Source organism: Chinchilla lanigera, unplaced genomic scaffold (assembly GCF_000276665.1).
Source record: "Chinchilla lanigera isolate Chin_1 unplaced genomic scaffold, ChiLan1.0 scaffold00021, whole genome shotgun sequence".
Classification (NCBI taxonomy): Eukaryota; Metazoa; Chordata; class Mammalia; order Rodentia; family Chinchillidae; genus Chinchilla; species Chinchilla lanigera.
In genome coordinates, this window is record NW_004955422.1 from 20,437,891 (window position 1) to 20,457,032 (window position 19,142).

A 19,142-nucleotide genomic window follows, 5' to 3' on the forward strand; every position below is an offset into this window, starting at 1 on the left:
ATATTAAAATTATATAATACGGTATATGGAAATACATAAATATGAAAAAGGGCCTTATGAAACCCTGATTACAAGGGTCTGTCCAGGGCAAGAGTGAGACAGGGCTATTTTCCCCAATGTCATCTGGCTCCAGAACTCGTCAGAGAGCTCTTCATGCTCAGGGCCACCTCTGGCAGGACTTGCTCAGAGCACACTTCGGAAACGAGGCTGACGACCTTATGGGAAAGCGCACATGCCAGTTGTGAAATGGGCAGGGCAGGAATAGGACCCCCTCACTCTGAGGACGAGACCCAAGGAACGTGACTTACTCAAGACCACAGGACTCGTTAGTGGCAGCTGCTACATCTGTCTGCCTCCTCATCTAACGCGTCTTCCGTTACCCAGTATCTTAGGGAGCAGCTTTCCTATCTAGAGAGCCCCCCACCTAGGGTGTGACCGGTGGTAGGTGAGGGGGGCAAGCTGAGGCGCCCTGCTTCCCCCAGGGATGGCTGCATCAGCCGGGAGGAGATGATCTCCTACTTCCTGCGCTCCAGCTCGGTGCTGGGCGGCCGCATGGGCTTCGTACACAACTTCCAGGAGAGCAGCTCCTTGCGCCCTGTTGCCTGTCGCCACTGCAAAGCTCTGGTGAGCACCCCATTTACCCAGCTGCAGCCCAAGCCGCGCCCGGCCCTACCATCCTGCTGGCCCGCCCCGCCCCGGAGCCCGGCCTGCCGGGCAAACCTCCTCTCCTCCACCTGCCTCTTCCCTTGCTGTTTCTCCCCTGGCCCTGAGGAGGGCGCTAAAGTCTGTCTCTGCATTCAAAGGGAGAGGTAGTCAACACCTCTCAATCCCTACTTCCCCAGCACGGCCCCCTCCTCTATTGCAGATCCTGGGCATCTATAAACAGGGCCTCAAATGCCGAGGTAAGATGTCGAAGGCTGCTGGGCTGAGGTTTTGGGGAACTACTGTCTGAGTGGGGATTTTTACTTTTGGTGAGGGGGTACTCATACTTGCCCAGAAATAAAGTGCCTCAGAACCAGAGAGGTATCCTGACTGATGTGAAGGGAGTACCCTTTAGGAGGTGTTTATTCTGGTAGGGCAGCTGTCTGGAACAGAGAAGAGAGCATACACTCAGCGAGGATGAAGAGAGAGCACTTTGGAACTAGACTCTTATTTTGCTGGGGCGGCTGCTCAGGAGTAAAGGGACGTGGGGAGAAGTGCAGGTCTGCAGGACGGGATGGAGGATTTTCTGACAGGTGGTCCTGGTTGGCCTCCCTGTCCCCCTTCCCAGCCTGTGGTGTGAATTGCCACAAACAGTGCAAAGACCGCCTGTCTGTGGAGTGCCGGCGCCGCGCCCAGAGCGTGAGTCTGGAGGGGTCAGCCTCCTCTCCGTCCCCCACGCACGCCCACCACAGAGCCTTCAGCTTCTCCCTGCCTCGCCCCGGCAGGCGAGGCTCCAGGCCCCCAGGTAAGAGTGAGTCTCTTGCAGTGCTGGCTTGACGTGAGGGAGGTGGGGCCACTGTGGCAACCGATTAACTTATCCAGGATGCAAGCTGATCTCGAGTGTGTGATTCTCTTATGCTGGTGGGACTGCATGGAAGAGTCAGGTGGCCAGGGAGCTCTTGACCTTTCTGAGGCAGGGAGGAGAGAGACCTTGATTTATAAAGAAGTATGAAAGTGAAAGAATTGAGAATTCCAGACACACTCTCATTTTGTTAGAGGGACTGGCAAAGGACTGGAGGAGTTATGTGAGCTATTTGCCTGCATTTCTCTTTTTTGGCTGTTCTGAGAAAAATCTCTTGCCCTGCTAAAGTCCTGGCGGCTCTCTTGGAGTCTCTGGTGATTTTAAATCTGTTTGCTGATTGACGATTCACTGGATGATTATTTTACTGAGAACGGTCTGAACAACTACATTATACCGGGGTCTGAGGCAGTTGACCACAACCGTTGGGGTTGGCATAAGTCCTCAAAAATAGACAAGATAGAGCCATTTGCCTTGAGTCTTCCAGAAGTGCTGGGGTCTAAAATGTGATATATACACAGCACTGACATTTAAGCAAACTGCACTGACAAATCTGTGGCTGCCAAAAAAGCTGTGGCAAAATGAAGAGCCTCAAAACATAGGTCATTTGGTCATTCAGGGAATCGAGTTTTGTTGGATGGGTGAGCTTTTGGGTTGGGGACAGGCAGCGCCTCCCTCGAGAAGGGAGGGGCTGCTGGGGTCACAGACACCCAGGAGTGGATTCCCACAGAGATCCGGGAGGAGGAGGTGCAGACGGTGGAGGACGGAGTGTTTGACATCCACTTGTAAGGGATGGTGAGTCCTTTGGTTGGGGCTCCTCACTGAGCACGGGGCGGGGGAATGATAGGGACATGGGTGCTCCACCTAGATGGCTGGGCAGGAGGACTCCTAGCTTGTTGCAGGTGTTGTTCTCACAACCTCTGTTTTTCTCTTCTTAGTGTCAATGGATGATGGAGTCATTCCTGCCTTGGAGAAAAGACTCAGACCCGAGCAGGCAGCCCGGGGTTCGGGGCAGGAAGCTGGGGCTGGAGGTGGTGTGTAAGGGTGGCATGCACTGAGGGCAGGGCCAGGGCTGGTGTCCCCAAGGTTGTACAGACTCTTGTGAATATTTGTATTTTCCAGATGGAATAAAAAGGCCCGTGTCATTAATTTGGACCATCAGAACCTAGAATGGCGGGGAGGGAGGGGGTTTGGGGGAGTTGTACTTACAGGACCGGTCTTTGGTGTAGAACTTTTAACCAAAGAGACTTGGGAAGTCTGGAATCTCATGTGTCTGGAATCTTGGGGGATAGAATTTTAGAACTAGAAAACTTCCAAACACAAGGATCTTTGAAGGTTTAGAAACTTGGTTACCTAAATCTTGAAACTAGTGTATCTTTGCTCCCTAGAGTTGCTGGATTCAGTGGTCATATATAACCAGAGCCTTTAGCACATGGTCAAAATGCCCTTGCTTTGAGTAGGGGGCATGATAATGCATACTTGTAATACCAGCATTCAGGAGGCTGAGACAGGAGGATCACAAGTTTGAGGCCAGCCTGGACTACATAGTGACATCCTTAAGAAAAAAAAAACTCCTTGCTTGACAGATGGCCTTTCAGCCCCTGCTTGAATACTTCCAGTGACCCATGTGCCTTGTAGGAATCCTGGGAGGAAGAGGGCCACTGGGGGGCTGACTGTGGGGGAAGGGATGGGTGGGGAGGGCCTTGGGCCTTGCAGGCCCCCCTGCGGTGGGGGCGGCCCTTCTTGGTCATGCAGCCTCCTGGCCTGGTGCTGCTGCCAGCCGGAAGGACAGTGACTTCCAGAGGAAATGCATATTGATCCTGCACTCAGTCTCCGGAGGCCTCTCCCAACCCAGCTTTCTCTTCCCTCCTGAGCTTGCAGTACGGAGGTTTTGGGGGTCACCACTACCTGAAGAAGGCTGAGGCCACGTCTAGGGGTGATCTCAATGGGGAGGGAGCCTTGGGAGGTTCTTAAAGGTTCTGCAGCTGGACCAGGCTGCCCCTGGGATCAGGAGAATCCAGACATCAGCCCTGAGAATGGGAGCTGCCTCCCTAGCTTCCCAAACTGAGGGTGTCTTGGGGGTAGACATGTGAGCACCCCAACTCCTGCCTGCAAAGCACAATACCTGTGGGTCTGGCAGAGCCTCAGCTCCCCCATGAATGTCCCCCCCCAGGCCCCCCATTTCTGGTCCACCTCACTCCCCCTGGATGATTCCCTATTTTGGGTCACCCCCTTCTCCTCTGTCACATCTCAGCTTCAGTCTTGTGGCTCATCGGGTCCCCTGCTCTGCCCCTCCTTCCATTCTCAGCCCCCTCCCGTCCTTCCCCCTCTTGAGGCTGTAATATCCGTTTCACGATTTGGGGGCTGAGTTGCTATAACAACAGACGGGCGATTGTGTTGTGAAGAGCAGCTCGCTCCTGCGCTGCTGCCTCCCGCACTGCCTCCATCCCTGCAGCCTGGTCTGCTCCCCTTCCCACCCCCAGCCCTGCCTGGCCTCTTCCCAGTGCTTGTGTGTGTGCGTGTGTGTATGTGTCTGTGTGTGCGGGTAGGCCCCGCCTGGGACATGACGTGTGCCTGTCTTCATGGTTGCATGTGTCAGAATTTGGTGTCTGGGCTTCACCTTGTGTGTACACCTGCACGTGTGTGTGTGCCTTTGCACATACGTGTGTAAGGACGTGCACATTGTATTTGCTTCTCCTCCCTCATGTGCCTCCCCCACTGTGTGCATGGGAGAGGGGCGTGTGCTCAGCATTTCACTTTGGGTGGCTGCCTGTGTGTTCCTGGTGCATACCTTGAAGTGGAGGACCCCAGCTGCATGGGGGTCTTTCCCTGTAAGGGGGGTTGGGCAGGGAGGTGCAGTAGGTGCCAGGTGACCTTTCTTGCCCTTGATGGGCAAAGCTGGGAGTGGAGACAGGAAACAAGTGCTCACCCTGACCTCCCTCCCTGCCCAGACTCATCATAAGAGTCTGTCTTTGAGTCACTGCACCTGTCTGTCTCTTCCTGTGCCCTGGTGCCTGCTGCACAGTGTGTGTGTATGGTTGTGTGTGCGTATGTGTATGTGTGCGTATCAGGAGGCTGCAAGAAGAGGAGCAGTGGAGGTGGGTGGGGCAGTGGGCTGTGGGGTCAGAGAGAGGAGATTTCACATTCACAGACCCTGACTCAGCAGTTCCCATTCTCTGGCTCCTCCAGTGGCCTTGGTGGGCATGGCCTGAGGGTCTCTCCAAGGTCAGAGTAGACCCCAAATCTGGGAGCTCACTCAGAGATCTCCCTTCTTAACCCCTAGGAAACACCCCTGCAGTTTGGGTCCCCCTCTTGACCCTCAGCTAGAGAAGGAAGTCCCCTCTGGACAGGGGCATCTCCATTCACCAGCCTAGTGTGTAATTGATCACTCTCTGTGAAGTGCCTGAGGGGCAGGGTGACCCTGCGGGCAGGTCTCCTGTGTGCACCTGTTCCCCTGGGCATGTATTTGCCCTTGAGTGTACAGATACTGTGTGCATAAATGTGTCTTACCGTGTTGGAGCATTTCTGCAGGTGTCCCTTTGTGTCTTTTTGGAATGCCTTGGGTACTTGGATAGGTGTGCATGGCTGTGAGTGTGCCCCCACGTGCATACAAATGCACTAGTAGTTGTGTTCCTGCATATTGCCTCTGGCTAAGGAAATACCAACTACCGCTGGCTGTGCAGATCACTGACCCTGCAACAGAAATCAGGGTCTTGGAGTGAGCTGGCAAAACAGTCTGGTATACACACAGCTACACACCCACACAAAAAGCACTGCCTCATTCAGAAACCCAGTGTCCAACTTAGTGGTACATGCCCTAGGTAGCTGTTAGGTCCACCTTATGTCAGCTCAGTGAAGAGGCGTTCCCTCCCCACACTCAGATCCAGGGACGCTGCTGCAGATGTCCCTACAGGGAAGACCTGCACCTTAGAACCGCACTCGTGCCTGGGAGGAGGAGCAGAGAAAAGGGGTCCCTCAGTGACCAGGCACATGTAGCCAGCGCAGGCTTCCTGACCGGACAGTCTGACTCCAAACTTTGGGATTGCCCTGGGGCTGGTCTGGGAAACCCCAAGTGTCTAGGTTTACCCCTCCCCCATCTGTGCGTTTCTCTTCCTCAGTGTCTTGTCATTACACCAGCAAAGGCCCACCCTCCTCAGTTCTGGGGACTCCCAACCAGGAGGCCCTTGGGTAGTGGGAGGCAGGAGACCGGCTGGGAAGAGTCCCCTGCACCCGGGGTCTCCTTACGGGGGTTGCCGCAGCCCGGGCCTGCCCCAGGGCGCAGCCAGCAGAGGGCGCTGCGGACCAAGCCCCGCATGGGTGCCCCAAGTTGGGTCCATGCCTCTCCTTTGGCTGGTCAAGCTATGGGCGCTGCCTCCACACGTACCCGCGGGCCAGGAAAGGGGTGGGGTGCCGCACGTGAGGGCTCGACCCAATGGGCAAAGGGTTAGGGCGCCTGGGTTCCCGAAAGACAGGTTAAACTGGGGGTCTACTTGGCCGGGACTGTGGCGCCCGAGATAAGAAGCTTGCGAGGCGCGAACGGTTCTGACGCCCTGAGGCCAGGACGCCGGGGTCCCGCGCAGGGGAAGGAGGGAGGGGCCTGGGGAGCCAGGACCGACGGCTTCTGCGCCTTCCCACTGGCTGCAGTGGTAGTCCGTTAGCGCGGTACGGCCCAATGCGCGCTGCCGAGGGGCGGGTCCGGCGCGGCTGCTGCCGTCAGTCGGTGTTGCAGGGATGCGGCGGCGGGAGCAGCCGGCCTGACTCGAGAGCGTCTTCCTCCGAGCAGCGCCGCGGCGGGGCGGGCGGGGACGCGGCGGGGAACCGGAGAGGCGCGAGGCGGCCGCTACCGCCAGCCCCGGCTCTGTCACTCGCCGCAGACGGGGCGGCCTCGGGGGTAGGATCCCCACCCTCCAAGCTCCCGGCGCCCCCAGAAACAGGTACGGGAGGGGGGGCTGCGGCGGAGCCGGGCGGGGGGCGGAAGCCGATCGGGGGAGGGGGGCGTTCGGACAGGGGGCGGCAGAAAGGTTGGATTAGGGGTCGGGGGCGCCGAGCTGAGGGGACCGACGGGGTGACAGCGAGGAGACGAAGCCGCTGTGGGGGCTTGAGGGTCGGAAGCGCCTGTGGAAGGGGCATTGGTCCTGGGCTGGGGCAAATGGGGGGAGCCGGAGGGTGGGTCGTTGGGGGAAGGGATGGAGAGAGCAGCGGGGGACTCCGAGGGCTGTGAGAGGGGCGCTGAGGGGGCTCCGCGGTCTGTGCTCGCCCCAGGAGCTGAGAGCAGTGCTGGGCCGGAGGGGCTGTGAGCTGCTGTGCTCTGAAGGGTCTACAGGGGAGAGACCGGCGAGGAACTGGGCTTCGTGGGAGGAGGCGGAGAGGGGGCTAGAGAGAAGTGGAAAGGGAAGGGGCAGGGGCCGGGCCGAGGGCCGAGGGCCGACGGAGAGGGGGCTAGAGAGAAGTGGAAAGGGAAGGGGCAGGGGCCGGGCCGAGGGCCGAGGGCCGGGCTCCACTGGGGGATGGGAGCCAAGGGGAGAGGAGGTTATTGGGAGGGGGCAGAGGGGAGGGTGCCAAGGTGCGGGAGGCAGAGAGGTCTGAGCTGGGGAGAGCTGGGCAGGATGGGGGGGCCGAGGGAGAGGAGCGGAAGCTTGCGGGGGAAGGCTGGGGGTGAAGAGGGAGGGAGACTGGGAAAGCAGTAGGAGGGGGCTCTGCTGGGGTGGGAATGCGCTGGGGGCGGCGACAGGGTTCTGGCCAGAGTGCTGCAGGGGGAGAGGAGGCTGCAGGGCCTGGGCTGGCTCCCCCACCCCTAAAGAGGAGGGGATCATTTCTCATGTCCCAGCCTCCTCCCCAGCGGAGGAAGCAGTGTGCCCTAGGTTCTTTGGGCTGGAGTATGAGCCCTTGAACCCTTGATGGGCTCGCGGAGGTAAAATTAGCTTTGAGGGGCGGGGTGCTGTTGTCTCCTGAGTCCTGGGAGAGGGCATTCGGTGCCTCAGTGAGCAAGGCATGGATGGGAGGGGCTGTGTCTCGGTGCCTAGAGGTGAAGGGAGAGGCTGTCCAGGCCGGCAGTGATGAAGTCAATCCTAGGGGGTGGGTCTTGGTTCACTAGCCCTCTTAACTGCTCTGGGGGCTTCCACAGACCTGGTTTCTGTATGTGCTGGGGTGGGTGAGGCTCTTCTATTTATTCCTGCCCCTCCTTCCTGTCCACCTTCTCAGTGTCTGGGCGTTCCTTCTGGGGGAGGGTGGACTTCAGGGTTTTACATTCCTGTCTTCTGCCAGGGAAGGGAAAGAGAAGGGAGCAGGAAGGAAGAAAGAGAGGAGGGAGGTTGGCTGGTCGGTTAACTGCGGGGCCTCCTGCATTGCTTGAGCCCCTCAGGTCCCTAACTCCTGCTTCTAGGGATGTCTCTGGGATGCGTCCAAGGCTGGGCCGGGTCTTTCTGGCCTTTCGTCCCTGCTGGGGGAAGTGTTCTCTGACCCATCTTGGCCTCCCCTGCACTGGGGTGGGCGGGACTGATTGGCTCAGTGGGCAGTGGCCACTGGGGGTTCTCACCGTGAGTCGGGCCTCTCCTGGTCTCTTGGCCATGGCTGAATCCACATGACAAGGGACTCCTGGGAGGAGGGGCCCGGGTTCCGGGCAGGCAGTTGGCGGCCTCTCTTCCCTTCCAGGCCTAATCTCTATCCAGGTCCAGGTGCTCCATCCAACCCAACCTTACCAGTGGCACAGACATCCTGACACAGATACACATGCTCGGTGGCACTCACCCAGACACACACCCACACAGGCACACATACCTGTGTATACAATACACCTCCTGGCAGCACACCGCCCACACTCCCCACCCAGGGAGACTGCCACCTTGTCGCCTGCCTCAACGACCTCCCCCAGGAGCCCTGCTTTCATGTACATGACACACATCTGGTCCTTGCATGGCCCCAGAGCCCCGGAAGTAAAGCACTGCCAGCTCTCACTCTTAGATGAACACAACCCCTTTTCCAACCATTCACCACCCCAGCTCCCAGCACACCTCCTCTGGGCCACACACGCCGTCCCTCCCTCCCAGGTACATGTGCCGAGCGTGCACCCCTTCCCAGACACACCAGCTCCCTTCTGGGTGCACCGTTACAGCCACGTGCTACTCTGGGTCCCGAGCCCTCTGCTCCAGGCCTGTGAGTATGCATGCCAGCACAGACATGCAGCCTAACACACCCCGGGATGCCTGGGCTCTGGGCTTGTCTTCCAGTTCATTTTTGTCTCTTACCTTCCTACCCTCAGGAATCCCTCAAGTCTCAGGCCTTCCTACCCCTTCTGACCATAACCATGGTCCCTGTCAGTCTATCCCAGCACTGAGGCATACTTGGGCTCCTGCACAACCCCTGCCTGGCACTGGATACGCACTGCCCCTTCATTGGCAGCTCCCTGCCCAGCCCCCATGGGATGCCCCATGTGTGTCCACGCTGCCACCCACCCTGCATCTCCATTTGTCCTGTGCTTTCCCATCCTGGTCCTTCCATACTGACAGGGCTATTGGTGGCCTGAGATTCATTCAACAAATGAAAGTGCGTGGCACCTCACTGTCATTTGCAAAGCTGCTATTCTGCTGTCACCACAATTTAATATGGGGAAGGGAAGATGAGGTTTTTACTCTGCCCCCTCACTTTCTTCATCTGTAAAATGGGCACTCTTGTACCTACCTTATGAGATGTTAGATTACAGGAATTGATTACAGTGGCAACAATAATAGTAATAACTGTATTTATTGTGTACCTACTGCATGCCTGGCTTTGTGAACTTTATTTCATCTGATATATTTGTCAGGCCCCTGGTAAGCAGCAGCTATTTTTATCATTATTACCATAACCCTTCCTACATATGTGCATGCATATCACATGTGCACGTGCACACGCACACACATGCACACCTGCCGCGGATACCTTTGTGAACGTTCCCAGGTACCCCAGGCTTACCAGGCCGCCCCTGGAAGCCATCTGTCCCCTGCATCTCTGGGTGCCCCCGCCAAGGTCCTTAGCTGAGCATGGCACAGGGACACTCAGTGTGCTCATCTCTCCCGCTGCCTACCCTCAAAGCTCCAGGCGCCTGGGCTCCAGCTCCCACTCTACTGCGCCATTCTATTCCCAGCCCCCCAGTTTCTCAGCCCCACACACTTGGTAGCAGCCTCATCATACTCCCTTCAAACTGCCTCTGTCCCAGCCCCTTCCTGCTTCTCTCTGTGCCCACTGAGCCCTGCTTGAGGACCTGCAAGCACCCCACTCCCCCCAGACCTTCCTGGTCATCTACTCCCGCTGGTCTCCCTCTTTGTCCCTTTGCCCCTTCCCTGGGCCCCAGCAGACGAGGCACCCAGCCGAGTCTCAGCTCTGCTGTGGGCCCCTCTCCCCTCTGACACTGTCCTGCTTTGTGAAAGAGGGTGGTGGTAGTACCTTTTTAGTCTCCCATAAGGCCCTGGCGAGCACTCCCCAAAGAAACACTAGACCCGTGTAGTTTTGTAAAAGGCTTGGTAAAAAGGCTGAGATAAGGAGTTTTCACTTTTTCACACTTTAGTCTATGCTAAAGACTCTCTACTAAATGCTTTATACACAATTCTAATTCTGACAACACTATTATTATCATCCCTATTTTATTCATAAAGAAACTGAAGCCCAGAGAAGCTAAGTAACTTGCCAAAGGTCACACAGCTAGACTGAGGTAGAGTTAGCATTAGAAGCCAGACTCCAGAGCCAGTGCCTCTAACCACTGTACTATTTTGTTTTCCTCCACTGCTGCGGCTCTGGCTGGGTATACTCCTGTCCCGGTTTTCGCTTAGCTCTGCTAGGTCGTCAGGGATGGAAGAAAGAGGGTAGGGGAGTAAGAACTGTTTGCTGTCTTGTCAGTCCTGTCTAGGGCTTCAGGGAGGACAGTGTGCCCCCACAAAATCTTCCAAATCCAAGGGGACCTCAAGAGTCAAACAGCCTGATCCCACCTGCCCCATACCTCATAATTCAAGAAGCCCCTCCCGAGCCTCTGAGCAGTAGTCACTGCCTCAGCTCACACACCTCCACAGCCCGGGAACTCACCCCCCACGGCCCACTCCACTGCTGCATGGTTTGGGTTGCCAGCAAGTTTCTTTAGTTTAAGCCAAAATCTCCCCCTTATAGCATGCACTTCTCCCACCTGTCCACGGCTGCCTTCTGGGGCCACCAGTAATGTGTGTAAACCCAGCTCTTCCTCCCTGGTGCCGGGGGAGGCCCCTGCTGTCTCGCTCCCAGCTGGCGTGAGAGGATGCTGGCGTGAGGAGGAGAACCAGAGCGAGGCTGGTGTTCCCACAGCTGAAGGGGTGTGTGCACGCGCGTGTCTGTGTGTGTAGCATAGGGCTGACCAGAGAGGGACTGAATGAATTTGAGGGCTCTGCCAGGGTGGGCATGAACCGTCCTACTCTAGAATTCACATGTATCTGCCCACTTTGCACTAGTGGGGGCTGGGACCTCTGACCAGGCAGGAGGGCCTGGGCTGGAGCAGCAGGTGCAGTGGGAGCATGTAGAATGGAAGGGAGTGACCTTGGTTCTAGTTTTGCTCTTCTGTGTGAACACTTGTCGGTCCTTGCCCCTCTCTGGGACTCAGTTTCCACATTAAAATGTGTGTGTGTGTGTGTGTGTGTGTGTGTAGAGAAGGGAGAGAGAGAGAGAGAGAGAGAGAGAGAGAGAGAGAGAGAGAGAGAGAGAGAGAGAGAGAGAGAGAGAGAGAGAGAGAGAGAGAGAGAGAGAGAGAGAGAGAGAGAGAGAAAGAGCCCCTGGGTGCTGAGGGACCTGTCTTTAGTCCTGCTCTGAGTCCTGGGCAGTGAAGGCCCAGCCAGCAGAGGGTGAGCTCTGAGCCCGACACTACCCTGCAACCTGTGGGCAGTGCAGTGGACGCATGGCCACAAGCTTTAGGGCAGTAGCCCCTTTACTCATAACAGGTAAACTCAGGCTTCTAACCTCAGTGCTTTGTCTGTGAGCCTGGGTGACAAAACTGCTTCTTAGAGCCTGGAGGATAAGTAACATGTGGGGACATCATGAGAGGGTCCGGCCTGGCACCTGACAAAGTACTGGGGAGCCCGGAAGTTGCCGCCCCCGTGCTACAGTGGCACTCTGGCTGTGGGAAGATGAGGGGGAGGCTGTCTGGCTCAGGGGGACCCAGAATAGTTGTCAGAAGAGAGTATAGGGAGGGAGAGAGTAGATGGAGGCTCTGAGGGTGGCCTTGTCATCCCACCCCCGGCCCCTCCTGCATGTCGTCACTTGCCCAAAGCTGCCAAGCTGTGGGTAGAGGGCGCAAGGCGCTGGCTGGTTGGGAAGCCTAGGTTTCTTCCCGTGGGAGAGGTCAGCTCCCCAGAGGAGTGTGGCCCGGGGCCAGCTGGGCTGGCAGTGTGCACTGGGCTGGCACTGTGAGGAGCCAGGGTACTCTGGGTGACTGGCCAGTGTCCCTGCACTGGCAATGAGTACTGGAGGAGCATGGGTCTGGGGGGACAGTGCTGGACACTGTGGGGGCAGTGATCATTTATTTGATGTAGTTATGCAAGTCAGTGGCTGTGGCCCCTGGGGAGCAGATCCCTGGGGACAAGGCTGCTGCTGAGGCCACAGAGCCAAGCAGCAGGTGCTGAAGAAGCTGGGCACCCCTGGCCAGCAGGAACCCCTGTGTACTGCAGCAGAGTAGGCTGGAGGGCTGGTGGGGGAGACTGGAAGGAGCAGTGTGGAGTAGCAGGTGTCCTAGGCACTGTAGGCTGAGGTGGGGTGGGGTGGAAAGGACCCAGGTGTCCACTTATTTCTGCTCCTCTTGGGGCTGTCTCTGCCTTGTAAGCTTGTAGCTGCCCCAAGGGTCTCTGGGTTCCCAGAGAGAGGGCTGGGGAGGGCCAGGGCTTCCTCGTGGTTGGCGCTGTAGCCCCATGCCCCAGGCTCAGAGCCAGGCCGCCTGTGCTGCAGAGCTGCGGGCTGTGGGGAGAATAAGTAATGAGCCCGGAGGGGCCAAGGGCCTAGACCCTGCCCTCACCCCTCCCTGGAGGCACCGCAGAAGCCCAGCCTCTGCCCCATGCTGCCCACAGACCTGTGCCTGCCTGTACATGGCAAACCTCCACTCCCTGTCCACACCCAGACCCATGGAGTCCCCCACTCCTGGATTCTCACCCACTTTGCATCCTGCCCCCAACCAGGTGACCTGCCCTCAGATGCTCAGGACCCAGGTGCCTGCATCCCAGCTGCCGGAGACCTAGTCCCACTGTCTTCCTCTTTGTCTGTCCTGCAGCTTCCAAACAGAGGGAGACCCTGCCTGCTGCTTTTCACAAGAGCCCCTGTGTCATCTCCCTAGCGGGCGGGGAATGTAAGCATGGCAGGCCACCAAGTGGGGGGTGGGGCAGGGGAAAGGATCCTCTCTCTTCTCCTAGCTGGGGATGGGTGGACAGCAGTACACAGTCCTATTCCCTCCACCAGTGGAAATCAGTAGTTAATTAATTCCCTCCCCAAAATAGTGTCTGGAGTTGGGGGTGGGGCGGGAGCCTAGGAGAGAGCTAGATGAAGCTTGGGCAGGCCAGGCTGAGGCTGACACTCCAGCAGATGAGGGAGAGAGATGGCTATTCTGGCCAGCAGGTCTGGGCTTCTGCTAGGGTGGTCTCTAGCTGTCCCTTCTGTAGAGGAAGGGGAGTTTTGGCTTTTCCTTCCCAAAGCCTCAGGGACCCCCTCCCCCTGCCCTGGGCTGGGGGGGTGCATGCGCATGTGCATGTGTGTGTGTGTGTGTGTGTGGAGGGGTGAGGGCGTCAATCAGGCTGGGAGCAGGTGCTGCATTTAATTTGATTGGCTAATTAGCCCGCGCATGTTAATTATCTCCATTACCCAATGAGGAGAGGCAGTGGCAAGCTATATATAACCCAACAGTGTTTGTAGGGAGGGGGTTTGCAGGCCTGGATCGTCTCTCTCCAGCTTGGGAAGGGGTAGTGCTTGGAGGGGCACTGGGACAGGACAGTTGGGTCCCCCAAAGGAGCTGTCATGGGATGAGGGGGCAGAAGGCAGACAGAGCCAGATGGAAGAAGTTGAGAATGGAGGACTGGGCTTTGCAGGACTCTTAGAGAGGTCTCCCTAGACATTACTGATGGCTTGAGACTTACCTGCCCCTCTTCCTTTTGCTTGTGCCACTTGAACTACTCCTGCCCTCCCATGACTCTGCTCATTCCCTCACTATGGCTTTTTAGGGAGGACTCGAGCTTTCTCTTTTCACACCACAGCTTCCTCCCACATAGCTCTGTGGCTCTGCACCCACTCCTCCTCTTCTTCACCTCTCCCTGGCCTTCTCTTCGTTGGTTCCCATCTTTGTGAGCTACATGTGGCCATCCTGTCCATTGTCACCTTCCTGGGTGTGCTGGAGTTCGACAGACTTGGGTGTGAAGCCCAGGTCCCTGCTGACTGGCTGTGTGACTGTGGGCAAGTCCCCAGACGTCTCCTTATGGATTTCTCCAAGGATTAATGATTAAGTAAAATGACAGTTGTAAAGAAGTCCAAGATCCACTGACTTGACAAATGCTGTTTGAATTTGAAATTTAACTTCTCAATCTTCTCTCTCTTTTCTCTCCATCAGGCCCCTTTCTCCTCTATTATTCTTCCATCTCTGCCACTTTTCATGTGCTGCTCTCCTTCCTTGCCACCATCTTTCCTTGTCTCTTCCTAAACTCTGGTCCCTCCCTGCTTCTCTCCACTTCCTTCCCTCCCTCCCTCCCCAAAATAAAATCAATGCAATATTCAGGAGGGTTGTTGGATATAAATAATTACGACTGGGAGTTTAACGAGATGCAAATTCCCCTCCCCGTTGTGGGGTATAAATTGCTCTCTGACAGCCAGTTACAAGGGTAATCATTTCAGAAAGGCAATTTTATGCAAATGAACCTGCCTGCCTCCTGGTAGCTCCTCCATCCCTGGATAGGGGGCCAGGAGGAACTGAGGGGTGGGGAGAGCCCAGGTAGTAGGGCTAGTCCTGAGGCTGAGGACCAGCAGCTGGAAGTTGAGGGTGACAGGCAGATTCATTTCAGAAGGGACTGGGTTGGTGAGGTTGGGGCCTGGGACAGGAGTGGTTTGGGCGAGGGGCATGGATATCTGAAAATGGATGCTTGTATCCTTACAGGGGTGGATAGGGCTTAAGGCTTGGATACCTGGGTCCTAGTTGGCTTCTCTCCTGCTCCCTTTCCAGCCTGGTTACGCTGTGAATCCATTGACGATTGGCATTTAATTAATCTCAATGAATTATTTAGCAACTTTATTATCCAGCATCAAGAGCTGATGGAAGAGAGTGATTCGTGGCTGGAGGTGGGAGCATCGGACAAAGAAGGGATCGGGTCACCCTGTAGTGGAATCTTCGGCGGCACCTAAGGAGCTGGCCTTGGTGCTGACGCCGGGGTCCTTTGAGAGGGTTAGGATGAGGGGAGCTGGCTTGGACTCCTGCCGGACTCTTGGGGGTCACTCCCACCAGTCCGCTCCACACCTCAAGCCAATAAAGCCCCTAGTGAATAGTACCATCTCTCTGCAAGTGTTGGACCCTGCGTACTTGCGCCCTGATGGGCTCTCTTGCTTCCAGATCTTTTGCAGGCTGGTCCCTATACTAAAGGGAAACAGGTGGTTATTTGGAGTGGGGGAGCCAGACACCGGCGGGTCCCTCCATCCAAGCCCCTCACTAACTCTTTCCTCTCTGTCTCCCTGCAGGCGTCCCTCCCCCTACACCCGTCGGAGCCCCCGCGGCGCCCGGGGGACGTCTGCATCGGGCCTGCGCGTGCGTCTCGCTCGGCAGCCGAGCCCATGGCGCTGTGAGCCGGCGAGGCAGCCCCGCTCGGCGCGGGGGGCGCCCAGCCCCCTGCCCGCCCCATGCGTCCGCGGCTCTAAAGCCCGAGCGGGGCCGGGGCCGCCGGAGGCATGGCGCCCGGGAGCCGGTGGAGACCGCCACCGCCGCCGCTCCTGCTGCTTGTGCTCGTGCTGGCGGCGGGCGCGGGAGGGCTAGAGTTCGGCGGCGGCCCCGGGCAATGGGCTCGCTACGCGCGCTGGGCGGGCGCGGCGAGCAGCGGCGAGCTCAGCTTCAGCCTGCGCACCAATGCCACGCGCGCGCTGCTGCTCTACCTGGACGATGGTGGCGACTGCGACTTCCTGGAGCTGCTGCTGGTGGACGGGCGCCTGCGACTGCGCTTCACGCTGTCGTGCGCGGAGCCGGCCACGCTGCAGCTGGACACGCCGGTGGCCGACGACCGCTGGCACATGGTGCTGCTGACCCGCGACGCGCGCCGCACGGCGCTGGCGGTGGATGGCGAGGCCCGAGCCGCCGAGGTGCGCTCCAAGCGGCGCGAGATGCAGGTGGCCAGCGATCTGTTCGTGGGCGGCATCCCGCCGGACGTGCGCCTCTCAGCTCTTACTCTCAGCACCGCCAAGTACGAGCCGCCCTTCCGCGGCCTCCTGGCCAACCTGAAGCTGGGCGAGCGGCCCCCGGCGCTGCTGGGCAGCCAGGGCCTGCGCGGCGCGGCTGCAGATCCGCTGTGCGCGCCCGCGCGCAACCCCTGCGCCAACGGCGGGCTCTGCACAGTGCTGGCTCCTGGCGAGGTGGGCTGCGACTGCAGCCACACGGGCTTCGGCGGCAAGTTCTGCAGCGAAGGTGAGTCCCGGGCAGCCGCGCGGTCGAGACTCCCGGCTCTGGCTCGGCGTGAGGGAGGGTGAGCGAGTGGAGCACAAGGGGCTGCGAAGTCGGGGGCCTGCGGGCCGGAGGCCGGCAGGTGTGGGCGTGGCCGACGTATGCGTGGCCGGTGTGCGTGTCCCTCCCCTTTGGTAGCCGGTGTGGCCCGGTCTGAGGGGGCTGCGAGAGACGGTGAGGCCTTGCGAGGGGCTTGGGACGTGGGAGTGGGGCCCGTACTTGGCGAGGTGGGGGAGCAGACGGGATCGTTGTGAGTGGGGCACGTGTGGGAAGGCAAGTGAGTGTGGCCGGCTTTGGGGCTGGTACCTACGTGCGGTCCTCTGTAGGAGGCCGGGCCTGTGGAGTCCCTTTGGGGCCTCATGTGGGGCCCTGGGGGGTTTGGGTGGGACCTGTGTGGGCGGGTCCTGTAAGAGACAAGGGTGGCACCTGTGGGTGGGCCTACGACGGAAAGGGGCGGGCCTTGTGGGCGGGGCCCGTGAGGGTCCGGGTGCTGACGGCGTTCCCTTCTTTCTGTGAAAGTGTGGGGAGAGGGAGCGGAAGGGGAAAGGCCAGGCCGGGCTTGTGCGGCCGGGACTGAACCTACGGAGGGCCTGGGCGATAGCTGGAGTGAGCGAGGGTAGAGTGCGAGACTGTGCCCGCCCCCAACAGGACGGCGGGAACCGAGTGTTCCTTTTCACCACCTAATGGCCCAGGGAAGTTAAGATGCGGGAGACGGGGGCCGACGCTCCTGGCCAGGAGTTGGAGGTTTTGGTGCGGCTCAGGATAGCAGGGGTCTCTTCCAGTGAGAGAACCGGAAGGGAGGCTTGTGTAGCCCGTGGATCATGGGGCTCAGGACTCCTGGGGGCCTGGGCTGTGGTATTAAACATGGAATGGAGACTTGGAAGGGGTCGTTGGGGAGGGGGTTTGGTCCCTGCACCCCAGCTGCAGGAGAAGGGGTCAGCAGTGAAGGGAGGAGGGTGGAGGGTCGAGCTGGGGCAGGACTGTGGCTTTAGTGAAGATGAAGAAAGACCGGACTTTTAGGACCACCTTGGGGTGGCTGAGGGTAGGGGACAGATTCCCTGTCAGTTTGGGAGTGGCAGCCCATTTCCCAGGAAGGGTGTGCAGTCAAACATGCTTTCCTCTCTCCAGTACCTCTTGAAGGTATGGTGTGTGTGTGTGTGTGTGTGTGTTCATCCTGTAGGAGGAAGGGTCTTTGGGGGAGGGTGTGTGTGTGCTGTTTGTGTCCACAAACTAGTGAGGCTCTAGGAATGGGTGTCCCCGTGGCTGTGTGCATGTGGACAGTCTTGGAAGGTGTCAGGTCTGTAGGTTTTGACTGTGTATTTGTAATTGTGGGCTTGATTGTTTTTGTGGCGTTATGTGCACAGGGCTGTAGGCTGTATCTTCAGGAACTGTGTGTATTAAGTTAATCTGACGCCTTCTCACTTTTTCTCCAGGGAGTTCAGGTGCTCCCTAAACTGTGAAATTGTGTCTCGTGTGCAGAGGCCCGAGAGTCTGGCAGCGTGTACTTTGTGCGTGAATGGCTCTGTCTGAATAGTACTGCCTGTTGACAGGAGCCCAGTGCCTGGTGGGGCGAGCAGTACGCAGTTGTAAGGGTGTGTACTCGTGTGCAGGTTCCCACAAATATGTGGTTGAATGTGAGGCCTTGGTAAGACACGTGGAGTTTATGCAAAAAATCTTTCCAGGGCCTTATTTTTATTCTCTAGTCCTATGAGTCCACCCCACCAAGGCTTCCTGAGAAAATAGGATGAACCATTTTAATAATTTGGCAGAAGGGAAATTCAGGCTGTGGAGAGAGTACAGTAACTGGTCCATAACCTCGCTGTGACTAACTTGGGCCTGGGTGATTGAGGAATGCATACAGAGGCACCCTGGTCAGTCCATTCTCTGAAAGTGTTCATTGGTCAGAGCCTTCCAGTGAGCCAAATAAAGTATGTGCTTTTGTTTTTTTTTTGTTGTTTTGTACCTGAATTGAACTAAGGAATTTGTGCTTGCCAGGCAGGCTCTTGTGCCACTGAGCTACATCCCCGGCCCTAAGTATGTGCTGAATGCCCATTGCGTTTTGTGTAAGATATGTTTGAGTGACTGTGTGTGAAATGGTATTAAATGTGTGCACTGGGTATGCATAAGTTATGATGAAGCTGAGAGAGATGGCCCTGTGTGTGTGTGTGTGACCTGTTTTGTGTGTATTCATAAGAAAAAGGAAAGGAGATCTTGGCTGGGTGTCAGACAGCTGGTAGAGGCGGGGTTGCCTGTGTGTATATGGTGCGTGTATGTCTGTGAGTGTGATCTGTTGAGAGAGAGGTGCTTTGTCTGTGATAAAAGGGCAAGATGTGTCGTTATTCACCTTTGTATTCTCTGCACCTGATATAGTTCCAGGCACTTAGTGGGTGTTTAATAAAGATTTGTAGAATGAATGAAGAGATATTAATAAGTACTCCGGAGAATAAAGGCTTGAGGTGAGGCCATATATGTACATGTTTTCAGATATATATCGTGGGTGGCCATGGGGTTGTAGACACTGACTGCGCCTGGAGATTATGACACAGCAACGACCCTACTGATCCCCTTCTTCTGTCCACCCCACAACCTCACTTCTTCTACCTGTATTTATTCCTTATTTCCAAGGCAGCTCTGTAATATCCTGTGCTTATTATGCCTCTTCTAGTGCATTTTTATCTAGCCAAGGAGAAAGGGCATGAGGACCCATTGTTGATTATTGGGATGGGGGCAGGAAGGCTTTAAGGCAAGTGGGTCTGGCTCCTGACCTCTGAGCAGTTCTCAGGGCCTGAGTCTTCAAGCTTTCCTGGAAGTTATAGTTATTTCATTATTATCTGCTTTGAGTGGTTTCTAGCTTTTTCTGAAATCGAGGGTGTTATTATTATTGTTGTATTTAGAGAGGGTCTTGTTATGTAGTTCAGGCTGGCCTTGAATTTACTATCTAGCCCAGGCTGACCTCGACCTCCTAGTGATCTTCCTGCCTCA

The 19,142-nt window shown here is 57.2% G+C and overlaps 2 protein-coding genes across 20 annotated transcripts in view; both read left to right on the forward strand.

Moving 5' to 3' along the window:
* Rasgrp2 (RAS guanyl releasing protein 2 (calcium and DAG-regulated)) overlaps positions 1-2,650 on the forward strand; it is a gene marked incomplete at its 5' end in the record, with an annotated part of 14,300 nt that extends 11,650 nt beyond the window's left edge. Inside the window, 5 exon segments of the mRNA XM_005384568.2 lie at positions 483-624; positions 866-902; positions 1,271-1,447; positions 2,232-2,296; positions 2,440-2,650. Coding sequence (XP_005384625.1) covers positions 483-624; positions 866-902; positions 1,271-1,447; positions 2,232-2,290 — 415 coding nt within the window. The 3' untranslated portion in view covers positions 2,291-2,296; positions 2,440-2,650.
* A 3,568-nt stretch (positions 2,651-6,218) lies between these two features.
* Positions 6,219-19,142, forward strand: part of Nrxn2 (neurexin 2) — a 107,762-nt gene continuing 94,838 nt past the window's right edge. For 14 of the 19 annotated variants that reach the window (XM_005384572.2, XM_005384573.2, XM_005384576.2 and 11 more), the window contains exons 1-2: positions 6,222-6,435; positions 15,191-16,124. In XM_005384572.2, coding sequence (XP_005384629.1) covers positions 15,398-16,124 — 727 coding nt within the window. In that variant the 5' untranslated portion in view covers positions 6,222-6,435; positions 15,191-15,397. Of the gene's footprint in view, positions 6,436-15,190; positions 16,125-19,142 lie in introns of all 19 variants that reach the window. The other 5 variants (XM_013514288.1, XM_005384583.2, XM_005384585.2 and 2 more) reach the window with 3 other exon arrangements.